The sequence below is a fragment of the Pangasianodon hypophthalmus genome, chromosome 29 (genome assembly GCF_027358585.1).
Source record: "Pangasianodon hypophthalmus isolate fPanHyp1 chromosome 29, fPanHyp1.pri, whole genome shotgun sequence".
In the NCBI taxonomy this organism is placed as follows: domain Eukaryota; kingdom Metazoa; phylum Chordata; class Actinopteri; order Siluriformes; family Pangasiidae; genus Pangasianodon; species Pangasianodon hypophthalmus.
Genome location: NC_069738.1, coordinates 15,811,019 through 15,832,627, shown reverse-complemented (window position 1 = coordinate 15,832,627; position 21,609 = coordinate 15,811,019). Strand labels below are relative to the sequence as shown.

The 21,609-nt window shown below is 40.9% G+C and overlaps 1 protein-coding gene across 1 annotated transcript in view; it reads left to right on the top strand.

Annotated features, from left to right (window-relative positions):
• Positions 1-21,609, top strand: part of LOC113534955 (POU domain, class 2, transcription factor 2) — a 62,891-nt gene that overhangs the window by 25,754 nt on the left and 15,528 nt on the right. The window contains exons 3-13 of the mRNA XM_053231552.1: positions 5,405-5,470; positions 6,205-6,239; positions 7,858-7,911; positions 8,804-8,899; positions 11,946-12,191; positions 12,562-12,673; positions 12,811-12,902; positions 13,148-13,342; positions 13,616-13,757; positions 13,878-14,026; positions 16,011-16,202. Of these exons, the coding sequence (XP_053087527.1) occupies positions 5,405-5,470; positions 6,205-6,239; positions 7,858-7,911; positions 8,804-8,899; positions 11,946-12,191; positions 12,562-12,673; positions 12,811-12,902; positions 13,148-13,342; positions 13,616-13,757; positions 13,878-14,026; positions 16,011-16,202 (1,379 nt within the window). The remainder of the gene's footprint in view (positions 1-5,404; positions 5,471-6,204; positions 6,240-7,857; positions 7,912-8,803; positions 8,900-11,945; positions 12,192-12,561; positions 12,674-12,810; positions 12,903-13,147; positions 13,343-13,615; positions 13,758-13,877; positions 14,027-16,010; positions 16,203-21,609) is intronic.

The following is a 21,609-nucleotide window of genomic DNA, read 5'->3' as shown; positions in this document are numbered from 1 at the left end:
AACACACTTCTTTTAACACACACACATGCACACACACGCACACACACACACACACACTCACGCACACACACGCTGTCTATCACTGACTTGACAGGCGTTGCTGAAGGGGTTATAAGGAGATGTAAGGGAGGAGGGTGACCTCCAGAACATGCTAAAACATGCTCTCTCTCTCTCTCTCTCTGTGTGTGTGTGTGTGTGTGTGTGTGTGTGTGTGTGTGTGTGTGTGTGTGCAAATTGCACACAACATTAAATGTAAAGGAGTAGTAACCTGTTTTACTTGAATAGATATTTGTATCCCTTACAGAGTTAAATTCCACATTTTATTCCAATGTGGACCTGTAAAGAGGGAATAGATGATTAGAGTGAAAAGAAAATGGCAATATTCTAAATACAAATAACATCAGTATTTAAACAGGAAAGCACTGAGTGGCAGTAAGAGCTGTTCTAAAAGACAATTCTGACATTTTACAATTCAAAAAGCACTCTTAAAAAGACTCCCTTTCTGGTTAGTAAACAGAGTGTGTGTGTGTGTGTTGGTTGTGTGTGTTGGTTACTAACCAACACACACACACACGCGCGATACACGTACACACTCCACTTTGTCTACTAACCAACACACACACACACACGTTACACGTACACACTCCACTCTGTCTACTAACCAACACACACACACGCTCGCACGATACACAGAGTGGAGTATGTACGTGTAACGTGTGTGTGTGTGTTGGTTAGTAGACAGAGTGGAGTGTGTACGTGTATCGCGCGCGCGTGTGTGTGTGTGTGTGTGCGCATATGCTTTCTGGTTAGTAGACAGAGTGTGTGTGTGTGTGTGCGTGTGTGTGTGTTGGTTAGTAGACAGAGTGGAGTGTGTACGTGTATCGCGCGCGCGTGTTTGTGTGTGTGTTGATTAGTAGACAGAGTGGAGTGTGTACGTGTATCGCGTGTGTGTGTGTGTGTGTTGGTTAGTAGACAGAGTGGAGTGTGTACGTGTATCGTGTGTGTGTGTGTGTTGGTCAGTAGACAGAGTGTGTGTGTGTGTGTGTTGGTCAGTAGACAGAGTGGAGTGTGTGTGTATAGTTTCACTTTGTTGGTTGTGCGTTCCTCATGGTCTGCAGGAGTAAATGTTCTTATCCAGAAAACTAACCTCCAGTCGATGTGTGATGTGGATATTGATATCTGTACTGCAGTAAAAGCAGTTACTTTAAATAAAAACCTCAGCTAGCTGTTCACTTTTGGCTTCAATCAGGAGAACTGATTGATCATTTCAGTCTTGCATGAGGTGGCTGCCCCCATGTGGCCATGTCATGCACCTGCACTTTCCTTTTTGACAGTTGTAATGGGCGGAAAGAAAGAAGAGTGACAATGGTCTGCTAAGTGATTAGCACTTTCCAGTGCGGAATCTCTCTCTCTCTCTCTCTCTCTCTCTCTGTCTCTCTCTCTCAAGTGCGTGTGTGTGTGTGTGTGTGTGTTGTCTGCTCACCACTCTTTCTCATCTGTTGATAAAACACAGATTTCGTATCTTTTGTGTACTATCCCAGTTTTTAGACCAGTGCCCTGAACAAGGCTTGGACTCATAAAACCAAGGAGCAGTGCGAATATTAATAAGGAAATTATTAAAATTTAAATCAGGTTAATTAAGTGATCAGAGGTCTTTGTCCTTATGACACTGATTGAAGGTGCTGGAGATGAGTTCCTCTCACCCTGTTGCTAACTTTTACCAATTTGACCTAGTAGACAGAGCTGAGGTTTATTTATAAAATGGTGGCTATAGCAAAATGTCTGCTTTCCAGGTGAGTTCTCTCTCTCTCTCTCTCTCTCTCTCTCTCTCTCCAGTGCTCTAATGATCTCTCCTGAGGTATGGTTTACGGGTTAATTAACTTTGCTGTTTGTAACGGACTCTGCTAATGAGAGAACATCAAAACGAGCTGAAGTAAGAGCAGTAATAATGAAATGTCAGGACTGACTCTCTGGAGGAATGTGAGCCGCCACATACGTTTTGTGTGTGTGTGTGTATGTGTGTGTGTATAAAAAATGTTTGCATGAGGTGTGTTTGTTGTTTACACATATTTAGAGGAGGACATGTGCAGTATGGAGCTCATTTTGTGTTTAATATGGGAATTTAAAATATGAAACTCAGCCGAAAATCCTCACACATTTAGATTATTATAATAATTATTATTATTATTATTATTATTATTATTGTTATTATTATATTATACTCTTGTTCTTACTTGAACTTTACATTTACAATTTAGAAATTTACAATTCTATAGACATTTCTATAGACAATTGTAAAGCAAAATGTCAGAGATAGTGTCTAGGAATGTCCACACACATATGATAGATGTGATAGTATGAAACCCACAAGACACAGGAAGTATAGCTTTATTATTTGGATAATGCGTCCTAAAGGAATATGAATACAATACAGATACGGACAGCAGGCTGAGTATTCTGGGTTTTTTTTTCAGACTAGGTGTGAACTGTGGTGTGAATTGGGACTGTGGTGTATATTTTTGATGTACAGTATATATTCTATCTGCAACACGTGACCAATAAATTCAGAACCTCACAGCCCTGCTCGTACCCCATTAACATGAACTAATAGGAGATGCATTATTCTTTTTGTTTTTGGTTAGTAGTTTGCTCCAGCTGCGTGACCTAAACACTGCCTTACTGAGCATATTATATTTAACCCTAAAGATATAGCTTATATTTCTGTTCAAACATAAGAAATATGCTTTCATATATTGAGCTGCTGCTCCAAATAGCCCGTAGGGCAGCATATCTCTGCGGGGCTCTCCGAAAAATAATCATTTAATAAAGTTTACACACTTTCCGTAACTGCTTTATACTGGTCAGGGTCACAGGGAGCCTATCCCAGGAACACTGGGCATGAGGTGAGAAGACACCCTGAGCAGGAAGCCAGGCCATTGCTGGGCAACAATAATAATTACTGAAGTTCAAAATATTTCCAGTAGGCAGCAAAGTTGTAGTAATAGTGTATGCATACCACTCATTTACTCTTGGGGAATTTTTAAAACAGCCTACGCTCTAAGAGGTGTACACATTTCAGTAGCTGTGCAACCGAAGTAAAATAAGGTGAAAATTATAAAGTTAAACTTGTTTCTATGACTTCAGTCCCACAACATTATACCATTATACCTGTTACATGACAGTCCTCCTATAAGTTATATGCTTTAGGTCAGTCCTCAATGAGAGCATAGACTGCACTACACAGGTGGAGAAAAAATTATTTAATTGCGTACATGATGCACTTATACAAGAGGAACAAATACCAATCAAACAAATGAATACCTGAGTATTAAAATTACTCAAGCCAGCCCTAGATGTTTCCACCATAGTTTGGTTGGTCTAGTAAAGTAGGTAAAAGTAAAAACTGTTAGAATCTCCTCTACAGTACATTACAGTAATTTCTAAGAGCCAGTAAACAACATTAACAAATATTAATAATTTGAACAAATATTGAATTATTAGATGTAGTAGACTGTGAAATAAATCAAATATAATATTTTTACGTTGTGTACTAGAGAATCTCCATAAAAATAATCTATTAATTGTTTATGCAGGCCAGTAGTCTCTACTTTTCACAGTGAACCTGCAAAAGATTGATTTTTTCTTTTGAACATTTCATATGTTATAGGAATACTTTTATGTTTCACATTGACAGCATATCATTGGGTTAAAAATAATTTTTCTTATAACATACGTGACTGTCCTGAATTCTTTCATTCTTTTCATCTACATACTAATATAATAATTCATGAAGTTCATGATGAGAATGACCATGAAATAAGAACCTGGATTTGTTCTAAGTGCAGGATTGCAGTGCTATAGCTTGGTGTTTGCCACAAATGAACAGCAGTTTCTAACTGTAATGAGACTGAGATGAGATTGGGACATGTGACTAAAACATAAATTTGTTTCACAGCTCACAGTGCCTATAGGCTTTTTTTATGTAATTACCCAAAAGTATATTCAATTCAATTCAATTTTATTTGTATAGCACTTTTAACAATGGACCTTGTCGCAAAGCAGCTTTACAGAAATATATAAACTCAGAATATAAATTTTAAATGTATAAATTTATCCCTAATGAGAAGCCAGAGGTGACGGTGGTGAGGAAAAACTCCCTGAGACGATATGAGGAAGAAACCTTGAGAGGAACCAGACTCAAAAGGAACCCATCCTCATCTGGGTGACACCCGATAGTGCCATTATAAATCATTCCCTTCTATAACTGTGTACTACATGGACAAATAGTGCAAATGTGTAACCAGGAAATTCATTATAGGTTTAACATGAAGTCTGTTTTGTTTAAGTTATCAAACTGTTCACTGATGGAGACTTGAGTGCAAAACTGTTTGTGGGAATTGCAGTCCTAAAGCTATCAGAGCAATTGAAGTTTAGGCCATCTTCATGCATCCTCAGTAGCAGCTAGTGGTTCCCAAGTGATGAGAACTCCAACCAGAAGTAGGGCATCAGGATGGATCAGGCAGATCTGGAGAGCAGAAGGGGTCAGAATCACTGGCATCTCAGAAGTAGCATGTATAGCTCGAGAGAGAGAGAAAGAGAGAAAGAGAGAGAGAGAGAGCTGGCGAGGGAGAGATTATTAGGTAAGCTTATTGTCATGTAATTAGAGTGCAGAGTGCAAGCAGGGACTCCGGCAAGACTAGCTATGACAGCATAACTAAAAGGGAGAGCCAGAAGCTAACACAGACATGAGCGAGTCCTGGGACATAAAGCTCCAGCCACTTCACTGTCAACAAACCTGAGTGAACGTGTGAGAGTGGGGGAGTGACAGCATCCAAACATCCCAGTTCACCACAACACTCTATGCCTGTGAAACCCTCTATGCCTGTGTGCCCCTGTACCTAAGAAAAAAACTATTCACTAAAGGCTTGACTAAACGAATATGTTTTCAGCCGAGACTTAAAAACTGAGTCCCACGCTCTATCCCCCAGCTGTAGCCTTCACTATTCAGGGTACCAACAAATAGCCTGCACCTTTTGATTGAAGTAGGCATGGTGGATCATAGAAGACCAGAAGTTCAGACCAGAAGTATATGCTTCATATTCCAGAATGACTTTGTATTCATCTGCTTGTTTTTAGTTAACTTTTCCAAACAATAAAATTTGTGTTTGCATAATTCAGCAAAATAATTTTTATTTTAAAATGCTACAAATTAAAGTGATGTATTGAACCCTCTGTGGATATGCATCCCAAATACAAAGATGTTTTACAGATGAGTTTAACGTGTGAAGAATTTATCCTCTGTTTTACTTCAATCTCTATGCAATCTATACTTTCATTTCACTGCTCCAACAGTACCAAGAAGTCACTTTCACCTCATCAGACTTTCTTTCTGTGTTTAAAGTAGATATCAGGATGAATAAAGCAGTTGATGATGAGAAGACTGAAGCTGACTTTCCTGAAGACAGCACAGGTAAAAATGGTTGTTTTTTTTCAAGTCTGTGTGTGTGTGTGTGTGTGTGTGTGTGTATTTGAGCGAAAGAGAGTCTTTGGGTAAGTGTGTAGAAACTTGAGAAAATATAGATGGGTTTATTGAAGCTTCACAGTGCAAGCTTCACAGCCAAGATGTCATCACTTCCGTTCCAACTACTCAACTCTCCAAAAATATCCCTTCTAGTCTGTGTATAAATTTGTCTCTACAAGAGATAACACTTCCATAGCAACACATAGCAGTGACGTTCATCCATCCTTCCTGTACCTGCAGTTACCCAAATAATGCCACTTATTGAGGACCTCTTTAAGATACAAGCTTAAGGCCTGAACATTCAAAGATTTGAAAAATTGATACACTCCTGTAAAATATTATGTTTTTTTTTAATAGGTGTCTGTGTGTGTCTTTGATTGAGTGTTTTTTGTTAACATGATCTAGATTTGTAATATTTTTCACAGTTGTCACTAAGCATGTATCATCTTTGGCTGAGCCATGATTTATGCCATGAAATAGGCACACACACACACACACACACACAAACACACACACACACAGTCAACCCAGGTTAAACGTGCTGTGGTATCCCACTAATGTGATGCCTCTGGGTAACTGGTTACTCTTTGTTGATGTGAGGGCTGAAGCCTGAGGCACAAAGCTGAGTGTGTGTGTGTGTGTGTGTGTGTGTGTGTGTGTGTGTGTGTGTGTGTGCTTTACAGACTTGAAGAAGAACAGTCCCAAGGCTAGTGATCAGGTATATTTCTTATTATTATTATTATTATTATTATTATGACACCACATGCTTTATTGTTACCTAATTGTGATTTTTTTTATCAGTCAAATAAAACATTATCATATTAATGAAAAGCAATAAGTAACATAACATGCTTGTATAGTTATTAGTGAATAAACAATGTAGAGATTTAAACTAAATTCATATACTGTACTGTATTAGACAGAATTGTGCTGATATTAATGTGAAATTAATATTTAATTGATTCAGTAGATGATATTTAGAGATATAATTGAATGTGCGTACACAATGTGAAGGAATGTAATTGAGTAATGAATCACTCCAAGCCAATGCGGTTATATGAAAATAACACACGCTGTGGCGGCGCGATACAGATACGGCGGCGCGATACAGATACGGCGGTGTGATACAGATACGGCGGTGTGATACAGCATGACACAAAGTAGAGTTACTCATACCACCACGTTAGATTTAATGCTGTGGAACGTCTGAGAGACAAATTAGTTCCTGTTCTCACTTACATTATAGCTGCGATAAACAGTTGTACCTTCACCAGCCCCTCTCTCTCCCTCTCTCTCTCCCTCTCTCTCTCTCTCTCTCTCTCTCTCCCTCCCTCCCTCTCTCCCTCTCTCTCCCTCTCTCTCTCTCCCTCTCCCAGTCTCTCTCTCTCTCTCCCTCTCTCTCTCTCTCTCTCCCTCCCTCTCTCTCTCTCTCTCTCTCCCTCTCCCAGTCTCTCTCTCTCCCTCTCTCTCTCTCTCCCTCTCCCAGTCTCTCTCTCTCTCTCCCTCTCTCTCCCTCTCTCTCTCCCTCTCTCTCTCCCTCTCTCTCCCAGCCTCACTCTCTCTCTCCCTCTCTCTCTCTCTCCCTCCCTCTCTTTCTCCCTCCTCTCTCTCTCTCCCAGTCTCTCTCTCTCTCTCTCCCAGCCTCACTCTCTCTCCCAGCCTCACTCTCTCTCCCAGTCTCTGTCTCTCTCTCTCTCTCTCCCTCTGTCAAAAAAAGCTTGTTATTTTACAGAGAAACCAGAAAGCACTGAAGACTTTTCCATGCTGGGAAACTTTGTAAACTTTGTGCTGACGCTGGAGACTTCTTCTATAAACGATAAATAAATGTGTCCTAATAAAATAAATTTAAATAAATTTCACCACTTCTACAATTATCCATTTTTTGTTGTTGAACATGAACACGCTTTTTTATTATTAGTCTTAGATTAGATTACGTGGCACGTCTGCCATAAAAGTTACTATAGAAAGGATAACGTATTAGAACGAGTGCATTAATATAAACCTGTCGTGCATGAACTACTGTCCGAGCCGCACTGTTATAAATAACGCACACCTTCTGACCAATCAGATTCAAGAATTAAAGCATGCTGTGGTATAACATATTGTAACCAAGCTGTATGTTTTTACTTTAATTCTTGTTGTTGTTCTTAAAATACTTGAGTCATAATTGTAAAATGAATTGGTGTATAAAACCTATTTTCATAATGAACACTTATCTGAAACCTTTGTACCTTTGCCAGTGTTTGTAGTTCTGATGAGGCTCATTTTTCTCTTTTGCCAACATATTAAATTTAATATCTGCTGTGTGATTGACTCTTTTCCCCCTTTCCACTCAGACGCAGCCAATGACAAGCCCATTCTGCCTCTCTCCAGCCCCAAGCCACACCAAGGTGAGTGTGTGTTCGTGTGCATGTGTGTGTGTGCATGCGTGTACGTGTGTGTATGTGTGTGTGTGAGTGTGCGTGTGTGTGTGTGTACATGTGTGTGTGAGTGTGCGTGTGTGTGTGTCTGTGTGTGTGCATGCGTGTACGTGTGTGTACGTCTGTGTGTGAGTGTGCGTGTGTGTGTTTGTGTGTGTGTGTGCATGTGTGTACGTGTGTGTACGTGTGTGTGTGAGTGTGCGTGTGTGTGTGTGTGTGTATGCGTGTGTTCCTTCTCTCATTGACAGCTTTTAACTTTCGGTTACTGAGGTTAAGGTTAGGGTTCTGTTTCGTGCTGCATTTGACTAGAGCTCAGAACTTAATTTCCAACCTCTGACTCGTAAAAACCAAAGAAAACACTCTCTCAACTCCGAATTCCTACTCGGGAACACTGGACAGTCTCTTCAACCTCGAGTTCAGCAAGTGCCATCAAAGCAACATGGCCGCTCACAGCATCAGCAGTAAACACAGCAGCTCTTCTTCCCTTTAAATGAGTTATAGTGTATATACACGCAGTAGCTTTAGATCATTAACATACAGACTGTTAAATCTGTAATGCTGACTCTACACTTCACTGCTCTGAGGTAAATATACAGCACAGTTAGCTGGCTAGCTCGCTGATAACTAAAGATGAACATGGTGGTGTCCATGGGTTTTTTCCCTACCTTGTAACTTGGCAGCACAGAGGTCAAAAATGATATGATTCTGACTTTCCACTTCCACGATAGGTCGAATGCAGCGAAGGTGTAGCATAGCGTTAAGTAGCTGCCTTAATAATTATGTCAGTGGAAGGTCCTCACACGGATAGTAAGATAAACTCTGTGTGTGTGTATGTGTGTGTGTGTGTGTGTGTGTTTTACAGGTTAAAGCAGGAGAAGCCCCCGAGCTCAGTTCCCATGCTCTGCCTCCTCCTCTCCCACATACACAGCTCATGTTGGCCGGCAGTCAGCTTGCAGGGGTATGCACATATTCACACACTTCACTGACACAAGATGCTAATACTGTAGCTATGTTCGCAGGTCAGCCATAAAATCACATGCTGAGAACACATCATGCACATCACATATAATCACAATTTAAGAAAAACTGGCAAGTCACTCATTCACTCATTTATATATATGTGACAAATACAGTCCAGCCTACAAGCAACTGAAGTGTAAATCTGACTGTGCTGTTTAGGCTCTGTATTTATAGCACATTGGATTTTAAACAGTAACTAAATGGTTAAAATGCTGAATAGCAGCTTTAATTGCAGAAACAGCTTTATTGGGTGAATCAGAGCCTTTTATACACAATGCATTGGTCTGTAGTGACCAGCTAAATACAATCAAAAATCAAAACATACCCTAAACTTACAGCTATACAAACCTATAAACACTCTGATCATTTTTTGTCTTCTTCTCTTACAAATTTTATTTTATTATCATGAAATTTGGATCACAGCAACAAAACTTGTATCTCATATCATCCATAAAATGTAAACAAATTTGACAGTGAAGTTGCTAAACAGAGGGCATATCTCAGCAATGGCGTGAGATACTCAGTCCAAACTTACGAGTGATGTTCCAGAAATCCAGATCCAGGGGATTCCAAGAAGTTTTGTCCATTCACCTCCAGGGGTTGCTATTCACAACTTAGTAATTCAAAAATTAGTAAAACTGCTCACAACATTTGAATCACTCAAAATCAAATCATGATTGTTCTTTCTGTTGATTCCCTGGAAAAGTGCCAAATGTTTTTGATGAAACAAATTTGTGATTTGCCAAACAAGAAGTTGGCCATTTTGAGTTTCAACAAAACCTGGGTTATTTATTTTGTTTCTTCTCCTAGAAACCTTAATCTTTAAAGTCTAATCTTTGTAAAAGCTGAATCATTGAATTGTTAGACCATGACGAAAAAACTCTAATTTTTGATATTGAACATGATTTGTCTGCAATGTACAAGGAAGTGATGCCATTCCTCAGTAACGGTTTGACGTATTTCCATCAAATTGAGCATATCTCATTGGGAACAGGCATTGATGGTCCCAATGGGTTCTGGTCTTTCTCCTTTGATAAGGGGTGAGGCCTAAAGCTGGGTTCACTGGTTAGCAATTCAACGTTAACGACAGTCAGCAGGTACATACAGAACTACAAAGGATATAAAAAGTCTATACACTCCTGTAGGAATGGCAGATTTTTGTGATATAAAAAAAAGAAACTAAGATTAATCATGAACTTTTTCCACCCTAAGTGTGAAATTACAATGTATACAACTTAAGTAAAAAACTTTCAGAAACATTTTAGGGAAAAATAGGAAAAATAAAAAAGCTACAATAACCTGGTTGCATAAGTATACACACCCTTTTATAATTGGGGGTGTGGCTATGTTCAGAATGAACCAATCAGATTCAATCTCATGTTCAAAAGTAATTATCATACAGCTGTCAATGAAATTATTCTGATTAACCCCAAATAAAGACCAGCTGTTTCTGTAGGATTTTCTTCACAACTTCTGAGTTTTATCTGACTGCTGAAGCCATGATCCACAAAGAGTTTACAAAGCCTGTACAGGGTCTCACTTGTTGCTAGATATCGATCAGGAGAGGGGTATAAAATAATAATACATAATAAAAACATTAGATGTAGCATGGAACACTGTGAAGGCCATCATTAACAAGTGGAGAAAATGGAGCACCACAGTGACATCACCAAGAACAGGACGTCCCTCCAAAATTTATAAAAGGACAAGACAAAATCTTACTAGGGAGGCTGCCAAGAGACCTACAGCAACATTAAAGGAGCTGCAGGAACATCTGACACGTACTGATTACTCTCTGCATGTGACAACAATCTCTCATATTCTTCACATGTCTGGGCTGTGGGGTAGGGCGGCTAGACGGAAACCCTTTCTCACAAAAAACATTCAAGCTCAACTAAATCACCCCAAACCATGTGGCAAAATGTGTTATGGTCTGATGAGACCAATTCCAAAAGGTATAATAATTCCATAATTCCAAAAGCTATTTTTGGTGCAAAAAAAGCACATCACCAAAAGAACACCATACCCACGGTGAAGCATGGTGGTGGCAGCATCATGCTTTAGGGCTGCTTTTCTTCAGCCAGAACTGCGGGTTTTATCAAGGTGGAGGGAATCATGAATAACTACAAATACCAGTCGATTTTAGTGCAAAACCTTCAGGTCTCTGCTAGTAAGCTGAAGATGAAAAGGAACTTCACCTTTCAGCACGACAATGACCCAAAGCATAGATCCACATCAACAAAGGAACGACTTAACCAAAAGATCAATGATTCTGAATGGCAGAGCCAGAACCCAGACCTGAATCCAACTAAAAATCTGTGGGGTGACCTGAAGCGGCTGCGCACAGGAGATGCCTTTAAAGTTTATGGAAGAAAGAGTGAGAAAATATTGCCAAGTCGAGATGATAGGCTCTGAGCCAAAAAGACTGAGTGATGTAATAAAATCAAAAGCTGCTTCAACAATGTATTATTTTAGGGGTATGTATACTTATGCAACCAGGTTTTTGAAAGGTTTTATTTTTCCTATTTTTCCTTAAACTTTTTTTTAATTAATCACAGAGAATATTTGTACCACCAAGTATCACTGTACCAGGAGTGTCCAATCTTATCCTCAGTGGGCTGCTGTGGGTGCAGGCTTTCATTCTACTCAGGCAGGAGCCACACCTGATTCCACCTTTTTAATCAGCTGATCTTGGCTTCCAATACACTATCAGCTGTGGCCTGTGAAAGCCTGCACCCACACTGACCCTTTCCGGATAAAATTATACGTCCCTTCACTATGTCAATATACATCTCTTATTTTTTTACTTATATTTTGCACCCTTAATTGTCTCCAGTGCTTCATCCTACCCTCCCATAACTACTACTTTAGCATTCAGGGCAGCTACGCTGCTTCAACTAACTCTCTCTCTCCTGCAAATTCTGATGCCATTGTTTCTCCTACTGTCTCCTCCTTTGGCCTCTCTTCCTTGCTCCTCTGTCCAGCTGGCGGCTCTGCTACCTGCTCAGCAGCAGTTATTGCTCCAGCAGGCTCAGGCACAGCTCCTGGCCGCCGCAGTGCAGCAGACCAATGCAGCTCATGCAGCTGCTGCAGCGAGTCAGCAGCAGGCTCAGCAGCAACAGGCCAATCAGGCTCTAGCCCAAGTCCAGCCTCAAGCCAAAACGGAGCAGAGTCCTGTTCATGCTCCACCACCACTCGCCCTCTCACAGCCCATCCAGCTCACTGCCCAGGTACAGTTGGACTGGCTCTCGGTAGAAACTCGTGTGTGGTGTTGTTCTGATTATTACCAACTAGAACGTGGAGCTATATGTGCTTTTATCCTTCATGTTCTCTTTACTCCTTAGCAATGGGTGTCCTATATATATCATAATCATAATTATTTTTTTAACTTCTAGTCAAAATAATGTAAGTGTGTTAGATGTTTCGGTAATATAAATATTATTAAAATGATTTCCACCTTCATTACAGAATTTGAGCCTATAACAACTATTTAACATACACGCTGGAGATTTCACCCTCCTCTGGTGATGGTGTCGCAATAGGGAGAATGTTTACTGAAATTCAACTCAAAATGTATATAAATAATTAACTTCCCTTTAGGACATTCAGCAGCTGTTGCAGCTACAGCAGTTGGTGCTGATGCCAAGTCACCCTCTGCAGTCTCCTGCGCAGTTCCTCTTACCCCAGGCCCAAGCCCAGCAGAGCCAGCAGGGTGAGCCACACACATGCACAGCATGCAGCAAATCATATCATTCACTGGAGAAAGATTTTATTTCATTATAGCATATAGGTACTTATTACTCATTTAATTTTTCTCTGGTCCTCCCTGTCCTTCATTCCTTCACACAGGTCTGCTTTCAACACAAAATTTGATTTCACTACCTCAGCAAAGTCCTGGATCTCTCCTGACCACACCACCCAGACTGAGCATGCAAACTCAGGTACATGGCATCCCCAGGCTTCCACCTCACACTGAAATTCTTTCCCTGGGTCCATCACACCAACAACACTGTTCAAAGGGTGAAGCGATGCAGATTCTTGGGGGGTCTATGAGAAACACCACTTAGAACTGGTTAATTTTTTTCTAGTGGGCAAAGTTTAATATTGGTTTAAGAGAAGAAAGTTACGTAGAAAACAAGGATGTTGTTGAAATGTTGTATGAGACTGTGTACCGTGTATGCTGTAGCGCCATCATGATGCCAGGCCATGCTCATTACAAAGGGAGAAGGGAAGAGACAGCAGCATGACACCATCAGTAGCTGCACCCATGAGCTTGGCTGCTACAGTAACCTCACACAGCGAGGAGCCGAGTGATCTGGAGGAGCTGGAGCAGTTTGCTCGCACCTTCAAACAAAGGAGGATTAAACTTGGCTTCACCCAGGTGTGTGTGTGTGTGTGTGTGTGTGTGTGTGTGTGTGTGTATACGTACACGCCTCTGAGAGTATCTAAAGAATAAGTAACGTGTCTAAATATTGTTCACCATTTACAGATTTACTGATGGAGTACATGTTTATGCTTTTAGTAGACTTAAGGCTTAAGTAAGACAATTAGTTGTAATTAATTGACTGTCAGTGTGTGCATAATGTCAAATGCTGTACTGTTGATTTTTTTATGTGAGTGTGTTACATTAACGATTATTTCTGCGTGTTTGTAGGGTGATGTTGGAATGGCCATGGGGAAGCTGTATGGCAATGACTTCAGTCAGACCACCATCTCACGCTTTGAGGCGCTCAACCTCAGCTTCAAGAATATGTGCAAGCTCAAACCCCTGCTGGAGAAATGGTTGAGTGATGCAGGTGTGTGTTTATGTCTGTGTGTGTGTGTTTGAGTGCTTAAGCATATGTGTAATTTACTGTGAGTATAAAGAATGCTTACAAGAAACTTGCTTCAGATGCTGTGTGTATGTCTGTGTGTAGAAACTATGGCAATAGACAGCATGCTGCCCAGTCCCAGCTCACTGTCATCTCCGATGCTGGGCTTTGAGGGTTTGCCTGGACGACGCAGGAAGAAACGCACCAGCATTGAGACAAACGTCCGTGTTGTTCTGGAGCGTAACTTCATCACGGTGAGACACGCAAACACACGTACTGTAGAATACATGCAGAATTGAGTTACGTGCATGCAGTGAGGAGTTAATACCAAAATTGTGCACATCAGTATTTAGACCTCAGATATAACGTGGACTTAAGCTCTATTCAGAGAGTCACTGCAAAAATTATATCTAAAATACAGCCACATTTATATAATATTATAATATTATGGGAAAATTTGCTTAATTTCTCTTATTATGAGATCAGTTTAAGTCAAATATAAAATTATTCAGTCTGTTTTTTTCAGATGCTTTTACACATTTTAAGCTTTAAATGTTCTTATTCTATTATACTTATTTTATTATGCGTCTTTCTAGGATTAAATACTTAAAATTAGAAAAAATTATCTGCTAATAGAATAAGACTATTCCCATCTTGCAATTAGCAAAAATGTCTAGAAATAGGTTTAATTATCAACACTTGGATGTAATCTTGGATAATACTAGATAAATAAAGATGTCATTTTTGCACTGAGGAGAAACAGAGGCAGGTCTCAGTTACTCACAATTCTGCTATGTAAATATTCTTCAAAATCAAAAGCTATGAAAATACCCTTGACTTCTTTTCTGTTGCTTTTCTGTCCATCTCTATAAGACAGAACACGTGCAATGATAAGTCAGTTAATCTGCATTAACATTACCATAGAGTTGAGGTTAAATTCTCTGTAAATAAGCTAACGGTATGCACATTGATTGGAAAAACACAGAAGGCAAATTAAACATTGCAAAACAATACTAGCTTTGAATCAGTGTTCACGAGATTTCACTGTGAACTAGCTAGCTACATTTACATATAATCTGATAAACACATTTGGACATGATGATGAGTTAATTAAAGGTAAGATTATCAATAAAATTTGAAGTGACTGTACACAGTTCTGCCTCTCAGCGTTTGCTCATCTGTAGTCAGATTACACTATGGACAATAAACTGGGCAACGTCTGTTAAAGAAGCATGATTGGCACTTAATTTGTTCCTGTGAAACACAAACAAACCTTATTGTTTCTGTGATGCAGTGACGTTGGTTCTTGCTGTCCATCATGCCAGAAGTATAAGCAGAAAACTTGAAGAAAAAACAAGCTACTGAGGAACAATGCTGCAGATCTTTCGGGCTCTCTTTAACCCATGAATACGCTATAAAATACTATGGAATGCCATTTAAGGCCAATTTAAACACATAAATATGACATTTAATAGCACAATTTATTAATTGGACAACTAAAGAGTGTGCATGACCTCTATTTATTATCTCAGGCTCTCATTAAATTATGCACACAAAAATACAGATATTTGAAGCCTCATGGCCAATTAATGTGGATGAAACCCAAGCTGAAAAATTAAGACAAATAAGCCGGCGTCGCAAAATGTCATAATCACAAGAAGTACTCAATGTCTGCACGAGATATGCATTTGGTCACTTTTGTGACCATATATCATCATATATCTTTGTATATCATCCTAAAACTGTATTTTTTATTGTATCTTGCTTTTATGCTACATTAGATTGCAAAAAATACATACAGCAAAAATCTCTGCTTTATCAGGCCACATTTTTTATCCCTGAAATTTTTGGGGCTTAAAGGCAAGTGCTTGATTGAAAAGGTCTGTTTGAAAAACTCCTGCCTCGAGAGCACTACACAAAAATTTCTATAATATTTATAGCTTATCGTCTGAATTTAAGTTGCCTGTTCTGAATATAGCACAGAATGTGGTAGAGGGCAGTTACAGTTAGATGCAATTACATTGCAGGGTCTGAGTGAAACCAACATATAAACATGCACTGTACATTTTGTGAGGCTGGTAAGTATTAATGACTTACAGAAGAAAGTACACACATTACACACACTTTGCACCTTAAAGGTGTTCTCTAAGAGAAAAGCTTTTAAAATTAATCACACTATTATTTAAGAACTACAAGATACTAGAAATGAACTTGTGCATTTTTCCTGTCACACAACAGAACCAGAAGCCTACCTCAGAGGAGATCCTTCTGATGGCCGAGCAGCTCAGCATGGAAAAGGAAGTGATCCGTGTGTGGTTCTGCAACCGCCGGCAGAAAGAGAAACGCATCAACCCCTCAAGCACCACCCCTCCCCTGCCCAGCCAGCCCCCCCCTGCCACACACAAACCCCCCTGCTACAGTTCACACATGGTATGACCCACTAGTGATGTGTCAATTGTGAAAAATGCGGTGCTGGTACGCTTGAACTGTAATTTAACCAAAATGCCTCTGTGAAATCCTCTTTTGAACTCAAAATTCAAATATTAAAATTACAGATTTTATGTGAATTAGGCCAAAGGTGAATCATCCGAGATTTCCTGGGAAAATTAGATGAAACTCAGTATTTAGCCAATCACAGTCATCTGCTACACTCGCGTCCATGAAGTGAACTGAAAGTAGAATTAAGTAGAATCAAAACAGATTAAACCATAATGAGATAATGAGTGAATCTAAAGTATTTATGTTCAACTGAAATAGCTAAATTCCAGTTAACCGGCTAACTTTGGCTGTTAGTTGGTAACAATTGGCAGCATGCTAATGCTAACATAACCTAGAGTGGATAAAAAAGCTTCACAACCCTGTTAAAATGGCAGGTTTTTGTGCTGTAAAAAAATGAAGCCAACATAAATCATGTCAGAACTTTTTCCACCTTCAATGTGAAATTACAATGTATAAAAATTAAGTGAAAAACAATCAGAAGCTTTTATAGGGAAAAATAGGAAAAATAAAAAACATACAATAACCTGCTTGCATAAGTATAGACACCCCTAAACTAATACTTTATAGAAGCAGCATTTGATTTTATTACACCACTCAGTCTTTTTGCATAAGAGTCTATCAGCTCATCTTAGCTTGGCAATATTTTCCCCACTCTTTCTTACAAAAACATTCTAGACCCATCAAATTGAAAGCAAAGCAGGCTTTATTTGTCACATGTACATTACAGCACAGTGAAATTCTTTTCTTCGCATATCCCAGCTTGTTAGGAAGTTGGAGTCAGCTATGATACAGCTCCGTGGAGCAGAGAGGGTTAAGGGCCTTGCTCAAGGGCCCAACAGTGGTAGCTTGAACCCCTGACCTTCTGATGAGTAACCCAGAGCCTTAACCACTGAGCCACCACTGCCCTAGATCATAAAGGCATCTCCTGTGCGCAGCCGCTTCAGGTCACCCCACAGATTTTTAGTTGGATTCAGGTCTGGGTTCTGGCTCGGCCATTCAGAATCATTGATCTTTTGGTTAAGTCGTTCCTTTGTTGTTGTTGTTGTTGAGCTTTATTGTCATTCTGCTACATGTGTGGACATATAGTTGAACGAAATGTCATGTCTCACAGGACCACGGTGCTACATACAAGTTAAACATAAATATAAACATAGAAGTAAAGAAACAATTTAGGTGACTATACATACTTTACAAAACTTTACAAAAACTATACAAAACTTTACATAGATACTGTAAATGGAAAATTGTGCAAAAGAGGTATTTTGTACATGAAATTGTGCAAGGGAGATATTTTAGGGGAAGCAGCGCATAGTGCAAGATGATTTGTAGTGCAACGCACAAGTAAACATATATTATCAGACTGAGTCTTTGTGTGAGAGAGTGTCTATAAAAAGTGTTCGGTGTACATTCAGGGAAAAGTGTGTGTTACTACAGGTGGTTTGTATAGCCCACTCACCTGTGTGTAGCACACTCAGAATTGCACTTAAAATTTGTTTTAATTTTTTTTTTTTTTTCCTGGGTTTTTTTCATGGGTTTTTCGTGGGTTTCATGGGTTTGAGGTGTTTATGGTTATGGATGAGGTTTCAAAGGGGGACAGAGAGATTGGAGTTGAGGGCTCTCACAGCCTGGGGGAAAAAACTGTTGAGCAATCTGACGGAGCGAGCTTTGATACTCCGGTACCTTCTACCTGATGGCAGGAGCTGGAAGAGATTGTGGGAGGGATGGGAAGGGTCCTTCACGATGCTGGTAGCCTTGCTGGAGCATCGTGCAAGGAAAATGCCCAGGATGGAGGGGAGAGGGGCACCGATGACCTTTGCAGCTGTGTTCACTGTCCGCTGTAGGGTCTTGCGGTCAGCAGCACTGCAACTTCTATACCATCCAGTGATGCAGCTGGTCAGCACACTCTCAATGGTGCCCCTGTAGAAAGTGGTGAGGATGGGTGGAGGGAGACTCGCTCTTTTCAGCCGGCGGAGAAAGTGGAGGCGCTGTTGGGCCTTCTTGTTGAGTGACGTGATATTGGTGGTCCAGGTGAGATCCTCTGTAATGTGCACTCCCAGGAATTTAGTGCTGCTGACTCTCTCCACGGCCGAGCCATCAATGGTCAGTGGGGGGTTGTCAACAGAGTTTCTCCTGAAGTCCATCACAACCTCCTTTGTCTTACTCACATTGAGGGACAGGTTGTTGACACCGCACCATTCAGCCAGCTGTGCCACTTCCTCTCTGTAGTGAGTTTCATCGTTGTTTCTGATGAGGCCTACCACAGTTGTGTCATCAGCTTGATGATGTGGTTGGAGCTGACCCGGCAGTGCAGTTGTGAGTCAGCAGCGTGAAGAGCAGCGGGCTGAGCACACAGCCCTGTGGGGCACCTGTGCTCAGTGTGGTAGTGCTGCAGGTGTTGCGGCCGACACGGACTGACTGAGGTCTTTCAGTTAAAAAGTCCAGGATCCAATTACAGAGGGGTAAGTTGAGGCCCAGCAAGTTTAGATTGTTGATAAGCTGCTGAGGGATTATTGTGTATTGTATGCCGAGCTGAAATCGATGAACAGCATTCTAACATAGGAGTCTTTCTGTTCCAGGTGAGTAAAAGCTAGGTGGAGAGTGGAGAATATTGCATCGTCCGTGGAGCGGTTTGAACGGTATGCAAACTGAAATGGGTCCAGCGTGTTTGGGAGACTGGACTTGATGTGTTGCATGACTAACCTCTCAAAGCACTTCATCATGACTGGGGTCAGTGCTATGGGACGATAGTCATTCAGGCAGGACACAGGTGACTTCTTTGGTACTGGAATTATGGTGGTGGATTTGAGACACCTGGGGACGACTGCCTGGCTCAGCGAGGTGTTGAAGATATCTGTTAGGACATCTGTCAGCTGTGCAGCACAATCTCTTAGTACACGGCCAGGTATGTTGTCAGGGCCTGCCTCCTTCTGTGGGTTGATCCTGGACAACGTCTTTCTTACGTTGGCTGGAGAGAGACAGAGCACCTGGTCGTTTGGAGATGTGTGTAGTTTTTGTGCAGGTGTGTCGTTCTGTATCTCAAATTGTGAGTAGAAGTGGTTGAGTGCATCTGGCAGGGATGTGTCATCGTCACTGGCCTGTGGCAGGGGCTTGTAGCCAGTGATGGTCTGAATGGCTTGCCACAGGGTCTGGGTGTCTTTACTGTCACTGTATTTGTTGTTGATTTTTTGAGCATGTTGATGTTTTGCCTTCTTGATGCCATGAGACAGATCGGCTCTTGTTGTTTTGAGAGCTGGCTTATCCCCTGATCTGAATGCCTCATCTCTGATTTTTAGCAGCCCGCGAACCTCAGCTGTCAACCATGGCTTCTGGTGTGGTGATGGTCTTGGTGACTGTCACATCATCTAAGCATTTTTTGATATACGCAGTCACTGTTTCAGTGTACTCTTGTAAGTCTGTGTGATTGTTGTAGGTGGCTGCCTCTCTGAACATGTTCCAGTCTGTGTCCTGGAAGCAGTCCTGCAGTGCTGAGGTAGCATCGTCTGGCCATACTGTGATCTGTTTTTGAACCGGTTTGGCAAGTTTGAGACGTGGTCTGTATGCTGGAATCAGCATAACAGTGATGTGGTCTGAGTATCCGAGGTGGGGGCGGGTGCAGCCTTGTATGCATTTTTCTCTGCCGTATAAACAAAGTCCAGTGTGTTGTTTCCCCTTTTCTCTGTCCGCTCGGTAGCAGGTTAGCCCGTGCAGCTGAATGGCGGAGTCCGGGATGTTGTCGTTTAGCCATGTTTCAGTGAAGACAGAAACACAGCAGTCCCTCGTCTCTCGCTGTGTAGACCGACTGAGTTGAATTAAGTCCAGTTTATTTTCCAGCGAGCGAACATTCGAGAGCATGAGTGTTGGAAGAGCCGGTCTTGTGGGGTTAGCCCTTAGCCTAGCTCGTATACCTCCGCGCTTACCGCGTTTCCGTCCTCTCTCACACCGCTTGCGACGCCGCCTTGTGCAGGTAGCGACAGTGGACGAGGCCGCGGTTTCGAGGTCAGGCTTTAGCAGTAGACAAAGGCCTTGAAGCTTCTCAGTAGCTGCTGGCGAGAGTTGGTGTTTGTATGCACTGCCAATTTCCAAGAGGCTTTGGCGGTCATAGGTGCGTTTTGAAGTTTTTTCCTTATGAATTAGCGGTAAAATGATATTATCTGTAGACGAAGAGACGAGATTAAAAGATATAAAAGCACCGTCTTTAGGACCCGGAGTAGCCGCTGCGTCTGACCGCGCCGCCATCTTGGATTCTTTGTTGATGTGAATCTATGCTTTGGGTCGTTGTCGTGCTGAAAGGTGAAGTTCCTTTTCATCTTCAGCTTACTAGCAGACACCTGAAGGTTTTGCACTAAAATCGACTGGTATTTGTAGTTATTCATGATTCCCTCCACTTTGATAAAACCCGCAGTTCTGGCTGAAGAAAAGCAGCCCTAAAGCGTGATGCCACCACCACCATGCTTCACCGTGGGTATGGTGTTCTTTTGGTGATGTGCTTTTTTTTGCACCAAACATAGCTTTTGGAATTATGGAATTATTATACCTTTTGGAATTGGTCTGATCAGACCATAACACATTTTGCCACATGGTTTGGGGTGATTTAGTTGAGCTTTTTTAGTTTTTAACTTTTTAGTTTTTTGTGAGAAAGGGCTTCCGTCTAGCCGCCTACCCCGTAGCCCAGACATGTGAAGAATATGAGAGATTGTTGTCACATGCAGCGAGTAATCAGTACGTGTCTGATGTTCCTGCAGCTCCTTTAATGTTGCTGTAGGTCTCTTGGCAGCCTCCCTGGTAAGTTTTTGTCTTGTCCTTTTATATATTTTGGAGGGACGTCCTGTTCTTGGTGATGTCACTGTGGTGCTCCATTTTCTCCACTTGTTAATGATGGCCTTCACAGTGTTCCATGCTACATCTAATGTTTTTATTATGTATTATTATTTTATACCCCTCTCCTGATCGATATCTAGCAACAAGTGAGATCCTGTACAGGCTTTGTAAACTCTTTGTGGATCATGGCTTCAGCAGTCAGATAAAACTCAGAAGTTGTGAAGAAAATCCTACAGAAACAGCTGGTCTTTATTTGGGGTTAATCAGAATAATTTCATTGACAGCTGTATGATAATTACTTTTGAACGTGAGATTGAATCTGATTTGTTAATTCTGAACACAGCCATGTCCCCAATTATAAAAGGGTGTGTATACTTATGCAACCAGGTTATTGTAGCTTTTTTATTTTTCCTTAAAATCTTTCACTTAATTTTTTATACGTCCAATTCAATTCAATTCAATTCATTTGTAAAGCGCTTTTAACAATGGACATAAATGGATTCACAAAAAATATATTGTA